Genomic DNA, 24,147 nt, shown 5'->3' with positions numbered 1-24,147 from the left:
ATATCTTAAATTTCTTGTCAAATACTTTGGAAAATTTACTCAGACAGCGCTAAAACACGTAATATCCTGCTCTGTCAGTTTACGTAGTCCGACTAATATGAAATTTTGCTAACATGTGGCCGCGCAATAAGACTAATTGTAAATAATAATTAAATATGTATAGATGTGTTCCGAATCTGCGCAATTCTTCTCGAATCACTGAATGTACGAGTATATATATGCCTCGTGTACGAAGGATTCCCATTTTCCCCTATAATAGATATCAATTTACTGAATTAAAATTTGAACATAGATAAATAGCCAGACATATTTTTTAACTAGTTACAAAAAAATTTTGCTTATAAAAAATGGCAACTTTTATTAGGTTTAATATTAATTTTATTTATTTAAAATTATAACTTACATATTTATTATAAAAACAAGTAATATATATTCAATTATGTTTCACGAGAAGAATATTTATTTAAAAAGTTAAAATAAAATTATAAATTTTTATCGTGGAAACTAAAATATTTCATGAAGACATTTGACAAGAGACATTTCAAAAAAGTTTGTCGTATTTCAAATAAACTTGCATATTGTATGAAATTTTAAATTGATCAAATTGACTGTATAAACTTGAAATAAAGGAGGATTTCAGCTAATTTATTAGTAAATAGATACTCTATTTAGTGTTGTGTACAAATATTGATGTATAATGTAAGCACTGAAACGTATAGCTGTCTTGTTAAAGTAACTTTTAAAATTAATAAAAAATACCATTAATTAAAAGTGCATCAAACTAGTGTATTGTACGCAAAGATCAACGCACAAAGCAATAATTCTAATAAAATTTTGTTTAATATAATATTAGATGATTTTTTCAACTAATATGTTTTAAATTTTCATCAATTTCATTTACGTTGTTAATTAAAATTCAATTCTTAAATTTAGCGTAAGGTTACAGGAAACTGACACATTTTTATAAAAAGAAGACACAATTAACTTTCCTTTGTGCTTCTTTTAATTATATAAAAGGAACACAGTTAACATACTTTTTCCCCAATTGAAAAAAATCTTTTATTGCATTAAACGATTAATGTATAAAACTGACCTCTCCTTTGCATTAGAATTTCTGGACTAAGCAGATTGGGATTCGGATCGAGAGATCGTGGCACATCAAGATGATTTCCCGTGATGGGTGTTTGTGGCGTTGATCCTCCCTCTTTTAAGCATTGCCTCGAATCCCCGAATCCGCCGGGATCGAGATAAGTCGCTGTAACATATAAGATTGACCGCGATAAGTGGTTCTAATATTGAGATTGATCCTCCTAATATTCAATGATCCTACAAAGTTACGCGGATACGCCGCAAGAAATGTCTTCATAATACCCGATAAACATGAACAAGCGATGTCATTAAGAGAAATGATTTATGGTATCAAGAAAACAAACACTATTTTGTCTGGCTATTTTGTTTTTCGTTCTACATACAAATAATTGTAAGTTTATGTGTTCTCTTTATAACAAGCATTTAGTGCATTTTACATCAAATAATTTAATAAAATATACATAATCGTGTATATACTTTGTTTCTATGCTGTAACTTTAATAAGAAACAGTAGAAATATACACAGTATGTTAAAAAACAAATTTTTTCAGGATTAACAATTATTTGGCAGTTGCATTTCTAAAAAAATGTCTCTTCAATATTTTCAAAAATTCATAATTATTACTGCAACAATTCTTTTTATGAAAAATAATAACAAATAAAAATTCAGTTAAAAAAATAAAGTTTATTTATCATTAACTAAATTTTGGCAGTTTTCTTCCGAATTTATTTAATTGAAACGAGTGTTTATAACATCAAATTTTATAGTTAGAAATTATTGATTGATATTTGATACATGTATGAAATCGTGATTTCGGAGAGACATTCAATTAAATTCCACACAAATTATCACTTTTACAATCATTTATGTTCTTGTTTGTTTCAATTTTCTTTCTATTTTTATCCATGTATAGATATCCGTGTTTTTTAATACGTCGATTAACTGACAGCAAATTATTAATCCATATATCTATCGTAGTGCAATTGAGATCTGTATGGTAGATTAACTCAAATGTCAAACATGGATCCGCAACGAAGCGAGCAATATTTTACACTACAGCTTTCAGCTTTGCAGTTTTCTATTCAGAAACCGCACTTATTAAGCACCGTTGATGACGAATGCTGAATGGCGCATGAACAGTATACGCACGCATATTACACATAAAGCGATGTGCAAGCATAAACCACGTCAAGAAAGGCATAAATGAAAAGGAAGGAATCGTTCGACATTTCGGTCGGTTAATCTTCAACAAACATACTGTATACGGAGATTTAATTGCACGTGTGATTCGATATTATGCGTTATTATTCCGAGTCTTTCACATAATTTTGTTTTATAGCATCTAAAACAGCACAATGTATGAAATTTATGCAGTAAAGGTATATAAAGCATCTTTGTGCACAAAATTATAATTTTTGTGCATATCTTTTTTAGCGTGTTTTACCTGCGTGTTTTGGAACCGTTGATTTATTTAATATACATGGTTTCATTAATTTTTTTCTATTCGAAATATTAATAAGATTCTCTAACAACAAATTATCATTAACAGAATTTATATTTTATATAGAAAATTTTGTGAACTTCTTTGAAGAATAAATAGAGAGAAACACTAATATTAAAAAAAGAATTTATAATATAATATATATACGTTAAATTGCGTGTTGCATTTTTTAATTAATAGAAAGAAAAGTATTCATAAATTTGCATTGCAACATCACTATCGTTCCTTCTTTCTCTAAAAACAGTGCTTACTATTTTATTAATTATTACTGCGACTTTACATTCACAGCTGTAAAGCATTGTGTTTTATGTGTACGTGTATGTGTGATGAGATATGAACACTTAACAAGTACAAATGTTATAGATAACTTTTTAAGCAATATTTAACACAACGTCTAGTGCAACGAATAAAAGTGCTAAAAAAAGATATAAATGTAACAAATTATTGAATATTTTCATTTTTATACCAATTGTGAAGGTGCTTATTTTGAATCATTAACTCTTTGTATCCAGCAGTTTCACTCTGAAATCCTTTTGCTCGAGAAAACTGGTTATAACACTGTGATAACTTTAATAATTTCTAAAGAATCAATTCAAAATAAATATACTGGCTTTCAAAGAGCTAAACTAAATAAATACTAAATAATTCAAATGTAATTATTAAGCATCAATCAGACCTGGGCACTTGGGCAGCAGATCGCGTAAACTTTTTGAGTCCATGCATAATACTTATATTACAATTTTTTCCTAAAGTCAAATTTTTAACAAGTCCAATCTAATAATTGATCATTTAGATTAATATCTATATACTATTCTACACATATTAACAATTTTTCCAAAGTCTGAATATCTTGAACGATCGCGCGGTTTGATGGACTAATAATAATTATACTTTCTGAAGCAAAACAAGAGAGATAAAAGTGAAAAATTGAAAGAGAAGAAAAAAAGAAAGAAGCTTTAGCGAGGCGCATGCGACACTCACGGTGGACATTGGATGCGAGTAAGTTGTAGTGTTGGGTTGGTATGGGCGTGCTAGGGAGGACCTGCAAAATAACCTGCGGTGGTAACGGGGCCCTGTGATCTTGAGGACCGTTTGATCGGTCCTGCGCACGGGGCCCCGTGCAGGTCTCCTGTCTGCGGGGTGTTTCGCTCAGCGTAACGTTACAACTGTTGGAAAATCGTTGGTGCGCGTCGGCACCGTTGCTGATTGCTGTACCGTTCCCGTCGCCGCCACCGGTGCAGCTGGTCGATATCGTCGTGGTGGTGGTCGTCGTCGTCGTCGTCGCCGACGTTGCCCCTGTAGAATTCATGGTCGCCGTTATAGCATTGGTCGTCGGGGTGCTCGTTGCCGACCCGTTATTCGCAGACGCCGCGTCCGTCTTTGTCTCGACGATCACCTGCGTTCCCTCGCCAATACCCTGATTATTCGCGACCACGAACGCGGAATTCTCCTCCTTGGTGATGCTCATGTAGTAGCAAGTGTCGGTCTTCTTCATTATATGTCGTGGCCCTGCGTACAGAAGTACACGATTGGCACACACGAATGTGGCAGTCATTCCATATTTACATATAAAGAACTAATTAAATTTTCAACCATTTTATTTCATTTTATTTCTAATTATTATAATATTCATAATTTTTCCCGATAATTAATCATTTTTTAGGCTACTATATATTTAATCAAAATAACAGAAATAATTTTTATAGGAAGATTGTCGATGTATCATGTAATGCAACAGGTTGATGCAAAATTGTATGAAATAATATCGTATAATATAAATTTAAATTTCAATTAAAGTAAAATACAAGATCTAATTTTCAATATCTCTTGTTATATATTTAAAATCTCTCCTTATTTATTTTTCATTTCATTCAAGAAGTAAAAGAGCTGAAAAAGTATTCAAGAAAAAGAATCTAAAAGACACCGGTAATGTGTGTCGCGAGATTACCGGGATTCAACAGTATAGTGTCCTCGTAAAATTCCGGAAGTTCCGCCGGTCTGACTGCGACAAGCGCAACCCCGTATTTCCGGTGACTGTGGAAGGACGCGTAGGTGAAGGATTTTCCCTCGTACTCCCCGAAAAAGCGGGAGTCGCCAAGAATTATGTGATAAATCTCGTTGCCGGAACATTTACCATATAGTCTGTGCCATTCTTCCTGCGACTGTTGACCTTCTCTGTGTGACGAGAAAGAATTTCAGTTCACAATTTTCCTCCTCGTTTTCACGCAATAGTTATACGATGTATAACATACGTTTACAACATATAATTAGACAAAGTAAATAATAGTATAAAATAGTACATTTTATCTCGTGTTATTTTGGCGTTTCAAAATTTAATAAAAAATTGTATAATCCCACGTGTTTGTACTTTGGTAAAATATACATTTTATTGAATAAAAATTAAAATTAATCTTCATATTATATATCTAAAGATTAAATAAATACTGAAGTGCAGAAACAGATCACGTGACTATTAAGAAACGCGCACGTGGCTACTGTACGTTTAAATTTGTAGTCTAATTATGCTCCACGCCAGTCTACGATACATTTTAGACAGCACTTACTGTCCTCTGGATGTGTGCAGCAACAGGGTAACCAACGTCGATGCGCCGGGACACGTGCAATTGTTTGCCAAAAGGGCGTATTTAAATTCATCCTCACACACCACATGCTCCGCGAACTTCACGTGCAACTTGTTTTCCGGACGGAAGATTTGAACATATTGAGGAACGTTGGGCGCGAAATCTTTTACCGCCCATGATCTACAATTGCCAAATTCAATTTTCTTTGAGATTCAAACGCAATTTCGCTTGAAAATCCCGAGTAGGATAAGGATATAAATAAATTTATTCCAAATAAAGATTTATTTAGATTAAATTTATTTAAGATTAATTAAGATTCTGTGCTTTCTAAATATGGAGAAAAATTTAAAAAAACATATTGTATATACTTTTAATTCCTATATTTAATTATACATAAACAATTTTTATCATATAGCATTGGTTTGCTATTCCTTGAATAAACATTTTACTATCTATATATTTCAGATTTCTTCTATCTTATTTTAGCTACGAATCCTTTCCAATCCGGGATTGAATTAGAATCATTGAACAGAAAACCGATGTCTTAGAGTACCCGCTTACAAGTCAACTGCGCTTTACAACTGAATTTAAAAGTAAAGGAAGTTAAGTGATTAAGGTCAACAGGGAAGCTTAACTTCTATTTAAAAAACTCCGATGTAAAACTTAAATGAAAAAATGTCGGATATTCACGAGATAGAGCGTCGGGAATAACATTAGAATTGCAATGTTTAACGACGATGTTAAACAATCCCCATGAAATTTTATCACGGGAAGAGAAAAGTGAGGGGAAGATTGAATTTACAACGGCGATTATAAGCTTCCGTTATAGGAAGTTTATACTCAATAGTTTTCATTGATCACTGACCTGAGTATCGTGTGTTCATCAGCAGCGGTTTTATCGGCATAATTTCTCGCTGCTAGCACGAAACAAGCTTCCGCCTCGTTCATCCTGGCCCTCGCGAGATCACCATCTTTCAGGCACGAGCCTTGTATATAGATCACTCTCTGCGCCCAGATCGGCACTTGCAGAATCATCCGCATTGTAGTATCGAGTTCCATCGGTGATAAAAGCACCACATAATAATCCTATACTCATATTCAGGTTATTTTTAATAATTAAAAAATGAAAAATAATAAAATAAAAAGTGAAATATAAAAGTGAATAATAAAATAAAAAGTGAAAAGTAATAAAATAAATAAAAAAACAAGTAGCGAGCAGAAAAATATACAATGCAATTATCTAATGCTCTCCATCATACTTTTTTAAACCGTTACAATATCACGGATCTTTATAAGCGTGCAAGAGATATATTCAATTATGTATATTTTCAATCGTAATTATTTTTTTATATAAAAACATTAAAATAAAAATTGCTATTTTTATAATAATTGTATTTTTTATCTTAGCAATGTATTAATAATTTTCACAGATCGCATTGTACCCGCGACCGCGGCGTGATTAAAATTAAGCTTGATGACACGTTTTAAACTTAATCGCCTCGGCTACTTTAACTATGATAAACTGAGAGCTTGATAAAGAATTTTTACGAAATCACAAGTCGCCTAGTGCATGATGAAATATTCAAGGCACGTAATTCGTTCGTCGTCTAACCTGCAACAAGGGATGGGCGTAAAACTCATTTAGAAAGTCCATAATGGTGTCGGCTTGCAGTGTCGTACTGCAAACTACCACGTGCTTCTCGCTTTGCGCTCTGTGCGACGAATACGAGCCGCCCAGCTTCTGTCGTTCCATCCATGTGAAAGCTAACTGTTCGAACTGTAATCAACATGAGATAATGATTGTGCAATCAATTAATATATACCCGTCTGCATAAACCACAATAAATTGAAAATAGGAAATTGTGTTATTCTATCCAAGTTTGTAAGATTAATATTAGATCAAATAAGCAAATAAAAATTTTACTTTAACAAAAATGAAATTATACAATTGATATTTAAATATCGCACGTTTACAGAAGCTATTTATAATAATAATATTAAAATTTTTTTTATTTTTATCATTTTTTTTCGAATCGTGAAATTCTTTTGTCTTTTAAATATAAAATTATATCTTATTTTATGTGTGTCTTACATATAAATTTAATAAATAACATATAACACGTAAATACGTAATATATAACATATAACACGTAAATACGTAATATAAATTCTATATTTTCTGTAAAAAAATTCTTTATATCATATAAAATTAAAAATTTAATTTCATCTTGTATGCATTAATAAACTATTATTAAAATTTTTATGAATGAAAAATTTTTGTTTAAATATTTATATGCAAATATTTTTATAAACGCATTAAAAATTTTCCTTTAACAAATGTTGAGACAAAATAAACTAAAGATAATATGAAAGCTAAAAACGAGTAAAAATATGGGTGTTGTACTAATTAATATAGTTCAAATTACATACTAAAATGTATAATAAATTGCTAGTTTCAACTTGACCACAGTCTTCTCCAGCCGCGTACATTCGTTCAAATTACTACATTTATAAATTGATATATAAGTGAACGGAATGTGACATCTGTGTCGTATGTAAAAGTTAATGAAGTTCAAAATTAATGTAAAGATATTCATTGTGATTATTTTAATATCTTGAACGTACAAGCAGCTTACAGTAGCGTACATATTATCGTTCGTTACATTATTATGCACTTTTACATGCAAATTTTAAATTGCCCTCATCAAACTTCGTCACTCAAGGACGGAACTGCATCTCTTCTGCAAAAGTACGGGTGTTGAATTACTTTAACACGTCTATGCTATCTTGGCAGTGATACGACTCCATCGTCCAAAATCGAATTTAATCGAATGCGGAAATACAAGGGGCGAAGGGAAGGGAAGAGAGGGGAGTTGACACACATCGTGTTGACCCATACAAATTGGCACATATCTCGTGTGCGATTGGCAGGCAATCTGACAGACAAATTACAGCGATCGACGAGGCTTTCCATGTTGAGCGCTGCGCAATCAGTCGACGCCGACAGACAATGAGTAGACATGAGTTGCTCTTGTCACTTTGTGCAATTAATAATATTCTTTGGTCGATTGAATTCTCACTAAGCGTTAAACATTCGTTGTACATTCAATGATTAATCGTTAAATCAAGATCGAATATTCAACTTTTTGCAATCGTTTTATATACCTATATTTCCTCTCTCTGTCTCTATTTCCGTGTCATATATTTTTATAAATTTTTAAAGATTTTAAGTACTGTTTTACTTTTATTACGTAAAAAAACTGCTTTTACTAATAAATCTGTAATCCACAGGGCATTTGATAATAATTGACAATGCGTTTGTGTACACAGGTAGAGTGGAACTAAACTGAATAGAAAAGTCTTGTGTCCATTTTGCGATTTTCATAATAAAATATTAATGCGATGCTGCAAGTTTGGAAAAATTTGCGCGAGGTCGATAAAACATTCTGTTCAATTCCAATGGTATCTTTAAATGAACTTCTTACAATATTTTTCAATCGTAGCTCAAAAAGTTTTGTATTATTCGTTCCTGTAATCTGAATCCGAAGGGGACGAGCTACTTATTTTGTATATATGAGCTACAGAACTTTTATACTAATAAAAATAACAAAATGTTTACGTTGACAGCTGTACGACTCGAAAAAAAGTAAGTTTTTAATTTTTTGTCGTTTTTACTACAAATTTGTAGTTTGCCCCCTTACATTTTATGTCTATTTCAATTCTGTAAAAGCGATTTCAATTCCGTTCAGTAATTTCAAAGTTATCGTTACGATTGCAATGTGTCGATAATTCTGACCTTCCAGCATTGCCTTAATTAATGAAGATCTGCGAATAAGCGTGCCTTTGACGCGCGAAGAGAGCTTTGCATGCATTTCGGATTAGAAGTGCGGCGAGATGTTTGGAGGTGTGCTGTACGAACGGCACAACAATATTTACACGCCGCTCCTGCGTAGCCAATGTTGTAGAGCACACACAAGCATTTCGTCGCACTTCTAGCAACTAAAATACGTGTAAAATTGAGCTGTCTCTTCGCACGAACATACGAACATTCGCGGATTTTTATTAATTATTATCTTAATAATTGTGAAAATCACAAAAAGAAGGAAATCAGGAAATTTTCTTACTCAATTTAGTCGGCTCTATCTGCACACGAGTGCTATAAATCAATAATTATTTGACACCCGGTAGAGTTACATAGAAAGTATTTCCAGAGTAACACATTTTCTCATATAACGCACGTGATATCGTGATATAAAGTAATAATTCGCGGATAACATCGTTAACGAGACTTCCGATATATATATAATAATGTGAAAGGCTCAAGTTAATAGAAAGTTTCTTTGATATAACTACAATAATCAATTGCAAAAGAAAAGTTACCATGGTAACGCATCCTGGAGAATACACAAATCTTTGTTAGCACGTGCTGTTATCAGATCGATAACTCTGTCTTTTCTCTTGCGATCCAATCCCGAATCCTGTTAGATTCTTTAGAGCAGAGAGACAACGCGAATATTTGGTACTGTCGACAAAACAGAGTGACGAATAATATATGTATTAAAAATAGTAGTGATGGAATAAGCTTGATTTTAATTTATATTCCCTATTTCTCTCATCTTCTTGATTAACATATATTGACTATAATATATATTATATGATCTATCTGGTATTATCTGGATGGTTTCTATAAATGTATATATTTTTTTAAATAATATAAAAATTAATGTTGATAATAATTGTAATATTTATTAAATGCTAATCAAAAGAAAGAGATTCTTGAATTCTTAATAAGTAAACTAATTCTATATATCATTAAAATAATTAATTTTAATCTTAATTAGAAGAAAGTTAATTACAGATTAATTAAACGTGAAAGCCTCATTTTATATTTTCATACCTTGATAATCTGTGAATCGAATATTCTTTGTGGAATCAATGTTCTTTTTACGATGAACATAGAAGCGCGCATAAAACTTGATTTTTGCTCGACGCACATTTCTTGCACATGAAAAATAAAAGCGTTATGTTCCTAACGACCGGAATAATAAATATTCGTAAAACGACGAGGGTCAACCGTGCGGCAATATGGTTGGTAAGACGAGTCTTGTTTCGGTACATTTACGGCTTCCCTACGGCGTGACTCGAAAATAACGTCTATAAAAGAAGTCCATGAGGCGAGCACCACTGTAACGGCCGCAACTGACGTGCATTAAACGAGATGAATACGAGTTTAGAGCAACACTACATCTTTATGCGATTTTTTTAAGATATCAATGTTTTTTTTTGCAAAACAATATTTTATTGATATAATCAATTATAAAGAATTGTTTATAAACAGTTTTTAAAGTTTAAATTATTATAGGCAATACACACAGACCCACTTGCACACACGTATTTAGGGGAGAGTTGCCAAATGCGTACCGGTCTTATAAATCGTACTTCTTCAATATTTTATAGTTCCACTTAATAGAAGTAACATTCAGTAACAAAAATATAAAGTAAATAAGAAATGTGTAAAATAGACAAAAAATTAACAGGTTATATCTTGTTTTGGGCGTGCTATCACATTTAAAAAATCAGATACAATTGACGTAAATTTTTGATCAATTTATATAACTGATTGACTAATCATTAATGTAACCATGCAATTTTTAATTGAACTGTTATTTTTTCTTAAAAGTAAATTCATTATAGAATATTTTACGTTCATCGTGTATACATATTTACATACATTTAATTATTATAAAAATTATATCAATATTTTTATCATCTCTGTCAAGTTTCCTAAATCGTACCTAATCGAACCAGCATAAGAGTTCTTATATCGTACCGGTACAATTTAGGAACACTAATGTATCTATATCTTTAGATCATATGACATAATCAACATTATTTATTTTAACACGATTGAAACTGTTCTGTAGCAAGTCTGTAGAGGAAAAAACCGTCATCGAGTTGCGCAAGCAAAACAGCTTTTGTTTGATAAATTTATACAAATAAAGTAGGTTTTAATTCATGATTCTTTTATTAATCTTGTGTTTTTAATTATTTTCATTCATAAATTCAATAGTTTAAAAGGAGATACTATTAATAAAACTCACAGGTACGATTTAGGCGATCGGTTTGTTGAATCGTGTTTTCTGCAGTACCATTACAGAAACAACACATTAATTTGCTATTAGCGAAAGGTTTAATATGTAATAATAGATGCCTTAAACATCAAGCTATAATTTTTAACGTTCATTTGTATTCCAAACAGTACCAAATATGAAATATAACCAAAAATATCTTAAGTGGCAATTTCGGCAACTCTTCCCCATATACGATGTATTTTACGTTTTTAAATCAATCAATAAAATAAGATTTAATATATCATAGACAAAAGAATTTTAGTTAGATTTTACTAATATTTTTTATTTATTGAAAATCAAATACAGACCGAATAAATAGAAATTGAAACACCGTAAGTTAAATATAATACACAGTTTTCTATCAATTCATCTGTTTTACTTGTAAACACAAATAAAATGATTAAAATTTATATATATATCTATTTATTATGTCTGAAACTTATAAGTCTATCCGTTTATTTATTTTTATGATTATTGTATACGTACCTGTGTTGGTAAGACTATGAGAGCCACGCAGATCATAATGACCATGTAAAGTTGCGAAGGCCAAATATCCGGCACGAAATCCCCGTAGCCCACTGTGGAGAACGTTACCACAACGTAGTACGTACTTTGAAATAGATTCAAATGCCTGTGCCCCGCTCTCTGGAAGTGCTGGATCCCGCATACGCTGAAACGGAAAATTCGTCGGATTGCTCTACGATTAATCAACGATGGTCACGAAAACAGATGTTGGGATGGTTGTAGTCACTTTATACAAGCGTCCGACATAAATCTACGTCATTTGTAACTGTATGCTGCTGTGTTGCAGCTAACGTAAATTCACGCTTTCTAGTCGCGTCGCACTGCAGACGATGTCGCCTGCATTTAAATTGCAAACCATTGAGAATTGGAAGTTTATTATAGTCATTCACTTGAGAGCATATGTATATACACGAGCCATAATTTGAACCATTAACGGTTTCGAGATAATTCTCTTTATCATTGTTTATAATTGCAAAATGATCAATTTTAAAACCTTTAGTATTATCTGAATACAAATATATTTAGAAATTGTTTGAAAGCTATAATTTTTGAAAGATATAACATACGTCTCTCTTCATTTTTTGATATATCGCTCATTTCCTATAACATAATACAATATAATTAAAAAATAATCATTTTTAATTGCTTGTAAAAAAAAACAAAAACAAAAAAAGAAAAAACTTTAAAAGAGTACAATTTTATTTTTTGAAAATTTAGTTATATTATATATTGCATTTTAAAATAATATTATATAAAAAATTTTACTGATTCAAGACATTCAAAACTTATTTTCTGGAAAACTTTGTTTTTTAGTTGTGCCATGTAATAAATAAACATTATATATACATATATACGTGTGTGTGTGTGTGTTGTGGCGATAGGAGACATTATGGGTTGAGCATAGGAATAGTCGCGAATTGGATGAGACACGGAGGGTGAAAGAGAGGGAGAGTAAAGAGAGGGGATGACGACGAAATTGCCGGCGAAAAGAGGGAAGAAGGAGAGAATTGGCAGAAGAATTCGAAACTCGAAAGAGAGAACAAAACAAGTCAGCTACTCTTGGCAAGGGCGGATTGTGCCTAAAAAGTTCTCGGGAAAGACTCTCGGATATAGCTGTGAGGAGATCGAGAGACCAGTCCGGCCGGTTCACCAGGCCCCACTCAGAGAGGCCAAGATCACGGGATCTTACGGGACATCACGGTGGAATTTGCGCGCCCCTGGTCACGGAGTCGTCCCATGCAACATCAAACCCGTCACGCACGCCAGAGCAGGGAGATCGACGCCATCAGGGCGACCCAGGGAAAGCGACACATCGTTTCCCGATTGACTCTCCGCTCTCAAGCCCCGCTAAGTATTTTGCGATTCATTAGATCCCCAGTGTTCACGAAATCTGTATAACGCAAAGTTTCGACGCGAGATTTGATCGTAACGCTCACCAACCGCTCTTCTCGGGAATGTTCTTACGCGCTTAGCCCATTGTCTCTCTCGCGAACGATGGAAGGTGTACGAATCGGATGATTGTTATGTATTTAGAAATATTCGAATTAAATTTATGAACTATTATTTGCTCGTCTTCCTTGCGTTATCCCGTTCCGTTGAAACCGTTACAGTGTGTACACATACTTAATACATGTATTGATAATATGTAATTTAATTTAAATTTAATTCTAATTTTAATTATATTAATTTTAATTCTGCAAAATACTTGTCATTTTCTTACACAGTTTGCAGAAAAGTATAAATTAATTATTTAATTAAAAAAGTCACATGTCGGTTACAAAACAAAATATTCCCTTAAATTTTTAAAATAGTAAATAATGATGAATTATATGAGTTAAAAAAATATATCAAGAAATATTACAATTAGAGATATATTTAACCCAGATATATTATAAGCCCAATATGGGCTTATTATATTTCAAAATAGCGAAAGAGTTATTGCCGGATTTCCGTCGGTCCATGTAAAAATAAATTGTTTACATAAATTTTTGCAATTTTTACAGTTAAAAACAAAATGTTTATTTACATAATGCCTATAAATATCTGAGAGCGAATTATAACATAGATATAATAGTGAACTATTTTAGAAATGCTTACCAAAATATGTAAATTTGTATGCGAGTCGAATATTTTTAATAATCAAATGTAAAATTTATAATAAAATTAAAAATGACGGATTATCGTACATGTTTTTTATGTTATAAATTTTCATCATATTTATTTTGTAAGTAACAATTTTACTGCCTCTTTAATATTGACTAATTTTTGTTTTGCACTAATAAAAACTTTCAATTTTTTTTTACGTACGTTTTTCTCTTCATCACATCAATTAATTCGCATGATTACACATTGACAGATTTGTAAAAGTTAATCGCAATTAGCGTAACGAACTTGCTTCTTAATCCGACGTCGATTTTCGCCCTAAACACATAAGATTTATGTTACTCGACGAGGAGCATCCGTCCCTTCATCGCAATTTTTCATTCGGCAACCTCTCGCCGTAACGAAATGAATGCACAATTAGTCTGACCACTCGAAGCAAGATGAAACGGCACCTCCTCGATCATTCTTCGATCGTAACGGAATTGATGTAATGGCGCAAGGAAAGGAAGAGATTGAACCCGATTGCGAGGAAACCATCGCCTAGTATAAACCGGCCGGCGTTTATAAACGGCCCGATATGCATTATGCATGCGGCCCCGTTTCTATATCTATATCGATGTATATATTTGTGCACCTCGTTCATTTTTCCTCCCTTCCTTTATCCGCTTGCGCCATCGCATCATCGTGCTTCCGTTCGACGTGTCGTGACAGTCGAGCGTGCCCCATCGCACGTTAATTAACAACAAATGGATCGATGCTATTTCATATATTTCACTATAGTGTACTAACCAAGTAGTATATAGTATCGTAAATACACAGCCTATTCTATTGCAAACATGTTTTATGCATGATCAAATTGACTTGTAACTTTTGCCATTTGTGAAAAATTTATAAATATGTAACAAATTAGCAGTTACACAATTAATAAATCGTCTTTATTTTATATACTTTTACTTACTTATTATTTTATATTATACTTATCTTTACCATTTATTAATATAAACTAGAATATATTATTTTCTGTTTAATTATAATTCTCTAATAACGGAACTCTCTCTCTCTCTCTCTCTCTCTCTCTCTCTCTCTCTCTCTCTCTCTCTGATGTTTGTACATTTCTTTCGTTTTTATTTAATTATTAAGATTTTATTTTATTTAATTATTAAGTGATGCAAGCTTAATACAGATTAAAAATAACAATATGTTTTTAAATAAAGGCATTTATTAAATATTGCTTATATTTGTTAAATATTGGCAATTTACCTTTAATTCTATGATTATGTTTTAATAAGTTTATAAAAATTTTTTTATATAGTTTTAATAAGTTCATAAAAATGTTTTAATAAAAATTTATATGCTTTTTATAATATATTAAATTTTAAATTATTATCTATTAAATTTTTTAAATTCAATGAAATTTGTTTTATCAATAAACTATAATTAATAAATGTATTACAGAATTTTAATAATTACAATTATTTAGAAAAGTATAAAAATGTCAGAATATACTTATGTTTTTAATATTCACGTGACGCGCCTCTGAAAAGCGTTAAAGGCGAGAAAAGTATTACGGTGAGAGTATAAAACCGTTCTATCTTCAACATCTCTATATCGTCAGTTCGCCGAGTTTTCGCGTACGAACGGATAATAAAGTCACACATTTTCGTTAAAATTTTCATTGTTCCCTATCCAAGCGCCGTGGTTTGTTAGCGACGTTTTCGCTAACGAATCTCGTCCGTGTGTACGTGACGATTTCAATTCAATCGAACATTATTTCACGGAAACAAGCGACGTAATCGAGATAGATTCTTTACCGCCTGTTAAAAGAGAGTCGTTAAAAATTGTGTCTCAAAGCTTTATTTTATTTCAACAAAATCAGTTTTTTTTCAGTTTGAGAGGATAAAAAATTCAAAGGCGCTAAAATATATATTTTTAAAAATTAATGTTGATAAAGAACCTTTTATAACTTTTTACAATTTTTATAAAATATCTGTACACGTGTATACACAAACTTGTTTAAAAAAAAATTTTTCGGACAAAATAATATTGCTTACTAGAAAATGTACATGTCATCTTGATTATACAATTACAACTATCATACGTGCTTATTGGCACACATAAATCAATACAACTGTATGCTTGCGCTATTAATTTTGCGAAGTAATTCTATTACATTCACGTAAGCAGATATTCTTGTTAATAAACAGCTATCCAGATAATTTCTGTCCATTCGAGATAATATAAATACTTAATTGCAACAATTAGTAGTTTTAATATTAATTAATGGTGAAAAATCCAAGTATAAACTGTGAAAATTTTTACATTTTTAATGAAGGTAAAGTGGGGTAATTTGAATAGTGGGGTAATCTGGATAACAGTAAGCATTTGCAAGAATTTCGGAAAAATAAGAGATTTTAAGATATATTTTATTAGATCAGACATTGATCTAATGAAATGTATCTTAAAACCTCTTATTTTTCTGAAATTTAAATTTTACTCCCATCTTTGTATACATTTCATTATCCTTAATGATATGCAAGTTGCCTTTTATTTTGCAGCTTTGACGTTTATGCTATCGAAGCTTATTACTTAACACACTTTAGTTTATATTAATTAAGCGGCATTTTACCATTATAGCATCTAATTTTGCTTTCCATAATTTAATTTTAGATATTATTATGCAAACTTAATTTTTTTAAGTTTATAGGGTACAGCAGGGTAATTTGAATAACAGTAAGCATTTGCAAGAATTTCGGAAAAATAAGAGATTTTAAGATACATTTTATTAGATTAGACATTGTTCTAATGAAATGTATCTTAAAATTTCTTATTTTTCTAAAATTCTTGTAAATACTTACTGTTATCCAAATTACCCCACTATTCAAATTACCCCGCTGTATTCTATAAACTTAAAAAAATTCAGTTTGCATAATGATATCTAAAATTAAATTAAGGAAAGCAAAATTGGATGCTATAATGGCAAAATGCCGCTTAATTAATATAAACTAAAGTGTGTTAAGTAACAAGTGCTATGATAGCATAAACGTCAAAGCTGCAAAATAAAAGGCAACTTGCATATCATTAAAAATAATGAAATGTATGTATACAAAGATGGGAGTAAAATTTTTACGCGCAAAGGCTTACTGGCATGATATTTTTTCTGTACACAATCAACAACTATAATATCTTTTCAAGCAAAATTTTTCATAGATGTGAATTAGGCAAAATATTGCGACTAGCATTTTTTTTTATTTATTAAGCTGAAAAATTTAAATTATTTTAAAGAATGCATAGAGTTAGAAGAAATTATAAGTAGAAAATTTAAATTCTGATAAGAATTAAAATTTATTATATAATGTGATGAGATTCTCGGTAAAAATTAATTTGTAATGACGATACATGAGATTCTCGGTTCTTTCAGAAAATGTAAGAAACAGGAGAAAAAATTCAATTCATAAAACAATGATAAAGAATGATAATAATAATAGTAATAAATATTATTATATAGTAATAAATTTAAATTTGTAAAATATACAAGCTCCAATTTTATTTAATCCGACCCTTAATTGCATCAATGTTAGTGGGACTAATTTTAGAAGCGTTATAGAATAATTTAAAAAAATGCGGATTTTATAAAAGTTAGTTGCACATATAAAAGTAGCCGGCTACCTATATGGTGAAGCTGGTCGGTGATTAAACCTACAGATGCGTTAGTGCATAGCGTGCAATTGAAACTATAGCTCTTATTATACCTATACTGCGTTCGCGGTACGAAAGTCAAGCTACCGTTCGCCAACGTAAGCAATAATTAAATATTTTATAGCAAAGAAGATTGCGTAAATCCTGCGGCTGCAGTCAGTTTAGTCATAGATATTCAATGATGAACATAATAACGAAAGTTTCCCTCTCACTCTCTTTTTCTCTTTCTTTCTTTTACTCCCTTTTTAAAATTAAATTAAAAAAAATATCAAATATATAAAGAAACTCTACAATGTCAAAAGAACAAAGGATTGAAATTGTATCGCGTATTAGGAACGTTTAAATTTTTTCTATTTTATTCCTAACTAGAGTTGCAATGCTCAATTGCTTCTTCCATAAGCGATGGAATCATTCATTCGTTCCTTTCCTTAGCTATTTCTTTGCATCTCGGCCGTAAGTGCGACGACTTTTTTCGCTGCACCGCGACGCAGATTCGTCGTATCGTCGCGATGTGCTATACTTTACTTTTTGTCCTTGCCGTAGATAATACGGCCGTGCAAGGGCGAGCTGGCAAGTGCGCCGCTCTAGAATCACACCGTAAATAATAAAGCGTCGCGATCGATGGTGATACCAATCCATCTGCACAAGCCGGTGTGCGATTATTTATTAACCCCTGTCCCACATTGCGATCTGGGTCGATCAGGCATGTTTCGTCATTTCCTCACTCGTCCCTAACATTGTAGAAGGACAGCTGCAGGTTGCAATGATTCGCTCGTTTTTATATATTAAACTTGTTCTAAATTGATTTATCAAGAGAGATCCACGTACTTTAATCTCTTCTCTTTTTTCTAAAACATATCTTACAGAAACCGTATTTATATATATGTATACATGTGCGAATTACGTGTCATATAAACTTTATATATAAAAAAAGATAAAATCATTAAAAAAATCGATACAATCTTGCTTCTGTCTTTCCGTTTTGAATAATATCGTTGGTGATGTGCCATCACAATAAATGCCATAATAATATCTCAGATAATAATTTGTTATTATCATTAGAATAATCGAAAATGATGTAGATCTTCAATTATTTTGATTTAACATCTGAGAGAGATTAAATACTGTAATACTGATATAATCATTAGAGAAACAAGTTTAATAAATATTAAATGTGAAAAACGTCAAAAAATGTAGTAGTAAAATTTAGGAAAAATTATTATTTTTTTTATTTCATTGACTACAGTGACTTGGGCATATTGCAATGATGACATGTATAAATCATAAACAGTACGAAACGCATCTATACGCCTGTAAATTCATCCAATGGACTACATGTGCGATGTATGACGAATATTATAAAACTGCGTAAATATGTTTTAATTTTTGTATGTTTTAATATAAATTTGTAATGATCTACTGAAGATGGCTTAATGTAAGCCGAAACATTTGGATCGTTTTCAAAATATATGTTTATTTTTAGCTATTAATATCCAGCTGTGGCTGATTGCCTTTGTTTTAATGTATTATTTTTTAAACTTTTTTTATGCTAATGTAATATGTAAAATACATGTTATATTTTAGATCGTTTAAATATTAACATGATTATTAAAAGTTAGTTATTAGTATGTATCATAAACTTCCCTGCTTCTCTCTCGAACAATTTTAGGAATTAGAATAGAAACTATAATCTATTTTCCAAAATATGTAATAAGATTGTATGTACACTGTAACATGTTTTATTTTTATATGCACACTTCGTAACAATTTATTTTAATTTTCTAATGTATGCCAATTAAGATTCTAATGATTTATCGTTAGAGTTGCAAGTTCGACTGGTTGCATAAGACAAATCGTTATTTTTTTCATAGTTACGGCGTAAATCGATATTCAAAAGCTTGCGTGTAAACTTTTACATAGAATTTTTTTCATGTTGTAGGACGGCAGCTGCAAATTATTCGCGGTTTGCAATATTCACGTCAATACGCAATGACGATTGATGTTACGAATTCCACCATCTGCATATGACAGCACTGCATTTGTTTTTTTTTCACACCTGCATAAAGTCGATATCAATTTTTGGTAACCCGTGGCGGATTTTTTCAGCCAAATCATATTTTTTTCACATAGCAAATGGTTCATCGACTTTTCATTCTCGTCAGGACGGCACATAGAAAATATTTAATTTTTAAAAGTTTTTAAAAGTTAATACTTTAAATGTATATTGCTAATAAATTTATTAATTAATTTAAATATATGTCATAAATATATTAAATTGTAATTTTTCTCTGTGTAGATATTAACTATTTTCAAATTTATAATTTCAAATAAATGAAGATAATATATATAGAGTGCCCCAAAATTTGCGCATATGGGGTACAAAATGTGATATGTTATGCTAAAAGAAACAACTTTTTTCTTTAGAAAATTTGCGTCCGACAAGTAATTTTTACAGGAGAGCTGGTTAAAGTTAATTAAATTAATTAATTGTACCTAGTTCTCGGCTAATATTTACAAGTAATGCCTTAAGATAGTTTAAGATGCTAAAACGGCTGTTATAATTAATTTTTGAAATTTAAAATTATACTTAAGACATTCTTGAGTTTAAGAATTATGAATATCGAGCCTCCAATTTCATTACTTAAAATAGTAAATAGTTAATAAAATAATTATAGATTTAATTTCTCTAGTAATAAATAAGTAAATAAATTGCCTGATTCCGTAGATTTATCTAAATAAAGGACTAAAGGTAAATATAAATAGTAACATGTTTTGCAAGCTCAGTGTTCTATTAATCGCAATTTTTAATAAGCTGTTTTAAAGGGCAGGCTTTAATCTTCAAAACAAAACTTAAAAGAATTAAAGCTCAGACGAAGTAAAACGCTATCGCAGTAAGTCTAAATTAAAAGTGTTAATTGCTTGCTTATCTAGCATGTGGTAAAATGCTGAAGCACTGAAGTCGTATAAATAAAAATATAAAATAGTATAAGATACTTTGAATAACACATGGAAGGCAATGTATTTAAATGGAAAGCAATATTTTATGAGGATATTACTTAATACCTCATGAGATTATTACTCATATAATATCTCATAAGAACTTGTTTTCCAGAATAAATACATCATCTTGAATGCGTTATTTTAGGCGACTTAACAATACCTTTCTATACCATATTTTAAAGAACGGTCTCTTCAATATATCCGTATAGATATATGAGATCTACAGTTTGAACGCCAGTTCCGAACGGCCATAGAAGAGATTTTTTCTCAGAGACAGAGGCCAGAGATACTCTTGGTCATTGCGAAAGATGGCGATTGTTTTCAAATCGATTAAAATCGATTTTAAAGTGATATTGTTCTGGGTGGATTTGAACCTGGATCTTTGGTACAGAAAGCTGCCGCGCAGCTCCTCGCGCTACGATCGCCACATTTGTAACTTTATTTGATTTTAATAATATATATTTTCTTATACACACGTGTATCCAGTATCAATTTTTATTGGCATTATTAAATTCTATGATTAATTTTCAAATTTATACTAATTTAAGCCGCGAAAAGATTTTATAACTCCGTAAAATCGTTTAATTTTGCAAAATTTTCCACGCTTAAATTCTTCTTGAATTTCTCACCTCTTTTTAATGTAAAAGCATCTTTTAGGAAAATCAACTTATGGAAGTGAAAGTAGAAATTTTGCCCTTTAAAATGACTCTATAAAAATTATTGTATGGTTTTTTTTAAATTATAACAGTTTAAAAGTTGACATTTTTTTTCAAAAAATTTAGCGATCTTTTAATTTTGCTACTAATTGTGAGATGCATTATTAAACTTGAGAACATCTCTCTATATCACAAACGTTTACGAATTGTAGTTGTATCTAATTTATTATTTTGATTTCCGATGTATGATTAATAATAGAATTTTCTCCTTTAAGGAGTACATAAAACGCTTAAACCGAAAATTAAAATAAAATAAAATTGATAAAATTTATAAAAAAAGTAACGATTTAGGTTTTATAAATTAATACTTAATACATTGACAATCAAGGGCAAATGGGCCAAAAGCTGGATATTAGTAGTCAATAATACTTATATTTCAAAAAAGATCCAGACGTTTCGGCTTACATTAAGCCATCTTCACAATACAATTAAAATTTAATTTAATATAAAATCACATAATTAAAAATGCAGAATTTTGTTTATGCTTTAATTTTTTCTATAACAATTACGATGTACGACGAAATTCTGCGTTTTTAATTATGTGATTTTATATTAAATTAAATTGTAATTGTATTGATCCACTGAAGATGGCTTAATGTAAACCGAAACATCTGAATTTTCTTCGAAATATAAGTATTATTAGCTACTAATATCCAACTTTTGACTCATTTGCCCTTGATTATCAATGTATTAATTAATAAAATTTGTTTTATCTATCTTTATTTAACGAGATAAAGATAGATAAAAGAAAAATAAATTTGGAAACTCCAGTGTTATTTTCATATTTTCAGCAATGAAATACAAAAGATTCGTATTTCATTGCTCAATATTCGTAATTGATTCTTATACTTAAGACTGTCTTAAGCACAGTCTTAAAATGTTATAATAAATTAATACAGCCGTATTAATATCTTGAGACATTATTTGTAAATACTATCCAAAAAATATGTAGGTATAAGTGAGAAAGAAACGCGCGCCGACCTAAGCGTCATATAGATAAAAGCGATTAACTTTAACCAGCAAACTTTCTCCTGCAAAAACTTATTACTTATGGATTGCAAATTTGATACAGGAAAAAGTTGTTTTTGTTATCATAAAATATCACATCTTGTATTTCGTATTTTGTGACACCCTGTGTATACATATATGTATATATGACATTATCAAAATGTCTTTATTAAAAATAAGAATATATTTGTATAAATTATTTAAGTATCTAACTATATAATTAATATTTTTAGCATTTTTCTTTCTCTTTCTGATTTTCTTTTTTTGTTGTCATTACTGTATTATATTTCTTATATATTTTTTGTATTATATTATATTTTGTAAAATAGTTTTCGTTTTATCCTAATTTATTAAATGCGTGTTGAATGTAAGCAAGTGCTTATAATATAGCAAAAAGGGCAGACGAGATCATACATGCAATTGATTTATTTCCGCAATCTAAGCTTCCTCTGCTTCGTCGCGTTTACAGATACAACTTTATTAGAAGATTAAACAAGACGAACCGCAGTCATCTACGGCTTGGATTCGTAGATAGGAACTCGTACTCCGGCTGGAAAACTTTTCTCGTTATTCGGATAATACAATAAGTCCTGCACGCCGACAAATGAAATACGTTCGTTATGTAAACTTAAATAACGCGCGAATGCCATGGTGGAAACTTCATTACAGCAGTGTCACAATTCAAGTCCATTACGAATATCAATTTACGATTGTTTGCATGTATGTCACTGCAAATCCCATTGCCTTAAATCAATCTTGAGGTAACAGCATAATATTTTGTATTAAAATATACTGCTAAAATTTTAAGTTACATTTTCTTGTTGAATATTCTTATATTCTTTCTCAAATTTTGTGCTAATTTTAGTCAAACAGATAAATTTTAAAATATAACAGAAAAAGAATTTGAGTCGAACAAAGAAATAAAATCTTTTCTACAAGATAATCACACATTAAAGTACAATGGCTTTTGGAACAATTGTTTGTTGAAGAAGTAATTTTTATTAGTATAATTTCATCTCACACTACAGATTTATCCAATAATTATTTTATTTATTATGAATTATACATGAAATTATAATTCAATTTATTTTTATAATTTATAATAATTTAATAAAGTAAAAATTAATAGAAGCATAAACTTCTTAAAACAAAAATTTAAAATTGAAATCTTTTCTCATTAAAATTCATCGAAATTACTGTTGTATATCGGATATAAATTTGTATTAATTCATGCGTAATGTGAAATTTATTGTTAAAATTACTTTCTCTAGATCGCATAATTACGTGATAAAAATTTAATTTCATATTTTTGCAGCAACGATCAAGAATTGTCTCATATGTTTTAATTATTTCATTGAAACTCGTAGAAGAAAGATTTGTTGCGGATTGAGATTCGCGTGATGGTAAATGGAACAAATAAAACAATATTGAAATAAATAGAAAACGTACGCAACAATTTGCCATAAATCGTTGGATCTAACAACAAATCAATTACTGCTATTAGCCTCGTGTTTTATTTTTACTTCTAAATATGCAAACGCGAAATTGATATTTGCGTGAATATATACCGATTTAGTATTGACGCTTCAAATCAATCTACCGGCAATTAAGATATTATAATACTCGTGGTGATTGAACCCAAGTTAACTTCTATCCAACAATTTTCAACTTGACATATAGGGTAAGTGTCCCTATTAGTGTGCCTGTCCCTATTAGTGTGCTTTTATATTTAAATAAGTCATAAAAATAAACTGGTACAAATAAATGAACAAAATATTTAGATCGGAAGAGCACA

The 24,147-nt window shown here is 30.5% G+C and overlaps 1 protein-coding gene across 1 annotated transcript in view; it reads right to left on the bottom strand.

Moving 5' to 3' along the window:
* Positions 1-24,147, bottom strand: part of LOC105450595 (potassium channel subfamily T member 2-like) — a 150,593-nt gene that overhangs the window by 96,822 nt on the left and 29,624 nt on the right. The window contains exons 5-11 of the mRNA XM_011690529.1: positions 11,791-11,974; positions 6,786-6,950; positions 6,039-6,259; positions 5,156-5,353; positions 4,540-4,766; positions 3,573-4,100; positions 1,094-1,255 (exon numbers count right to left, since the gene is read on the bottom strand). Of these exons, the coding sequence (XP_011688831.1) occupies positions 1,094-1,255; positions 3,573-4,100; positions 4,540-4,766; positions 5,156-5,353; positions 6,039-6,259; positions 6,786-6,950; positions 11,791-11,974 (1,685 nt within the window). The remainder of the gene's footprint in view (positions 1-1,093; positions 1,256-3,572; positions 4,101-4,539; positions 4,767-5,155; positions 5,354-6,038; positions 6,260-6,785; positions 6,951-11,790; positions 11,975-24,147) is intronic.

This window comes from Wasmannia auropunctata, unplaced genomic scaffold, assembly GCF_000956235.1.
Source record: "Wasmannia auropunctata unplaced genomic scaffold, wasmannia.A_1.0 LD336060.1, whole genome shotgun sequence".
NCBI classification, from domain to species: domain Eukaryota; kingdom Metazoa; phylum Arthropoda; class Insecta; order Hymenoptera; family Formicidae; genus Wasmannia; species Wasmannia auropunctata.
The sequence above is the reverse complement of the archived record's forward strand: the minus strand, read 5'-3'. Positions and strand labels throughout refer to the sequence as shown.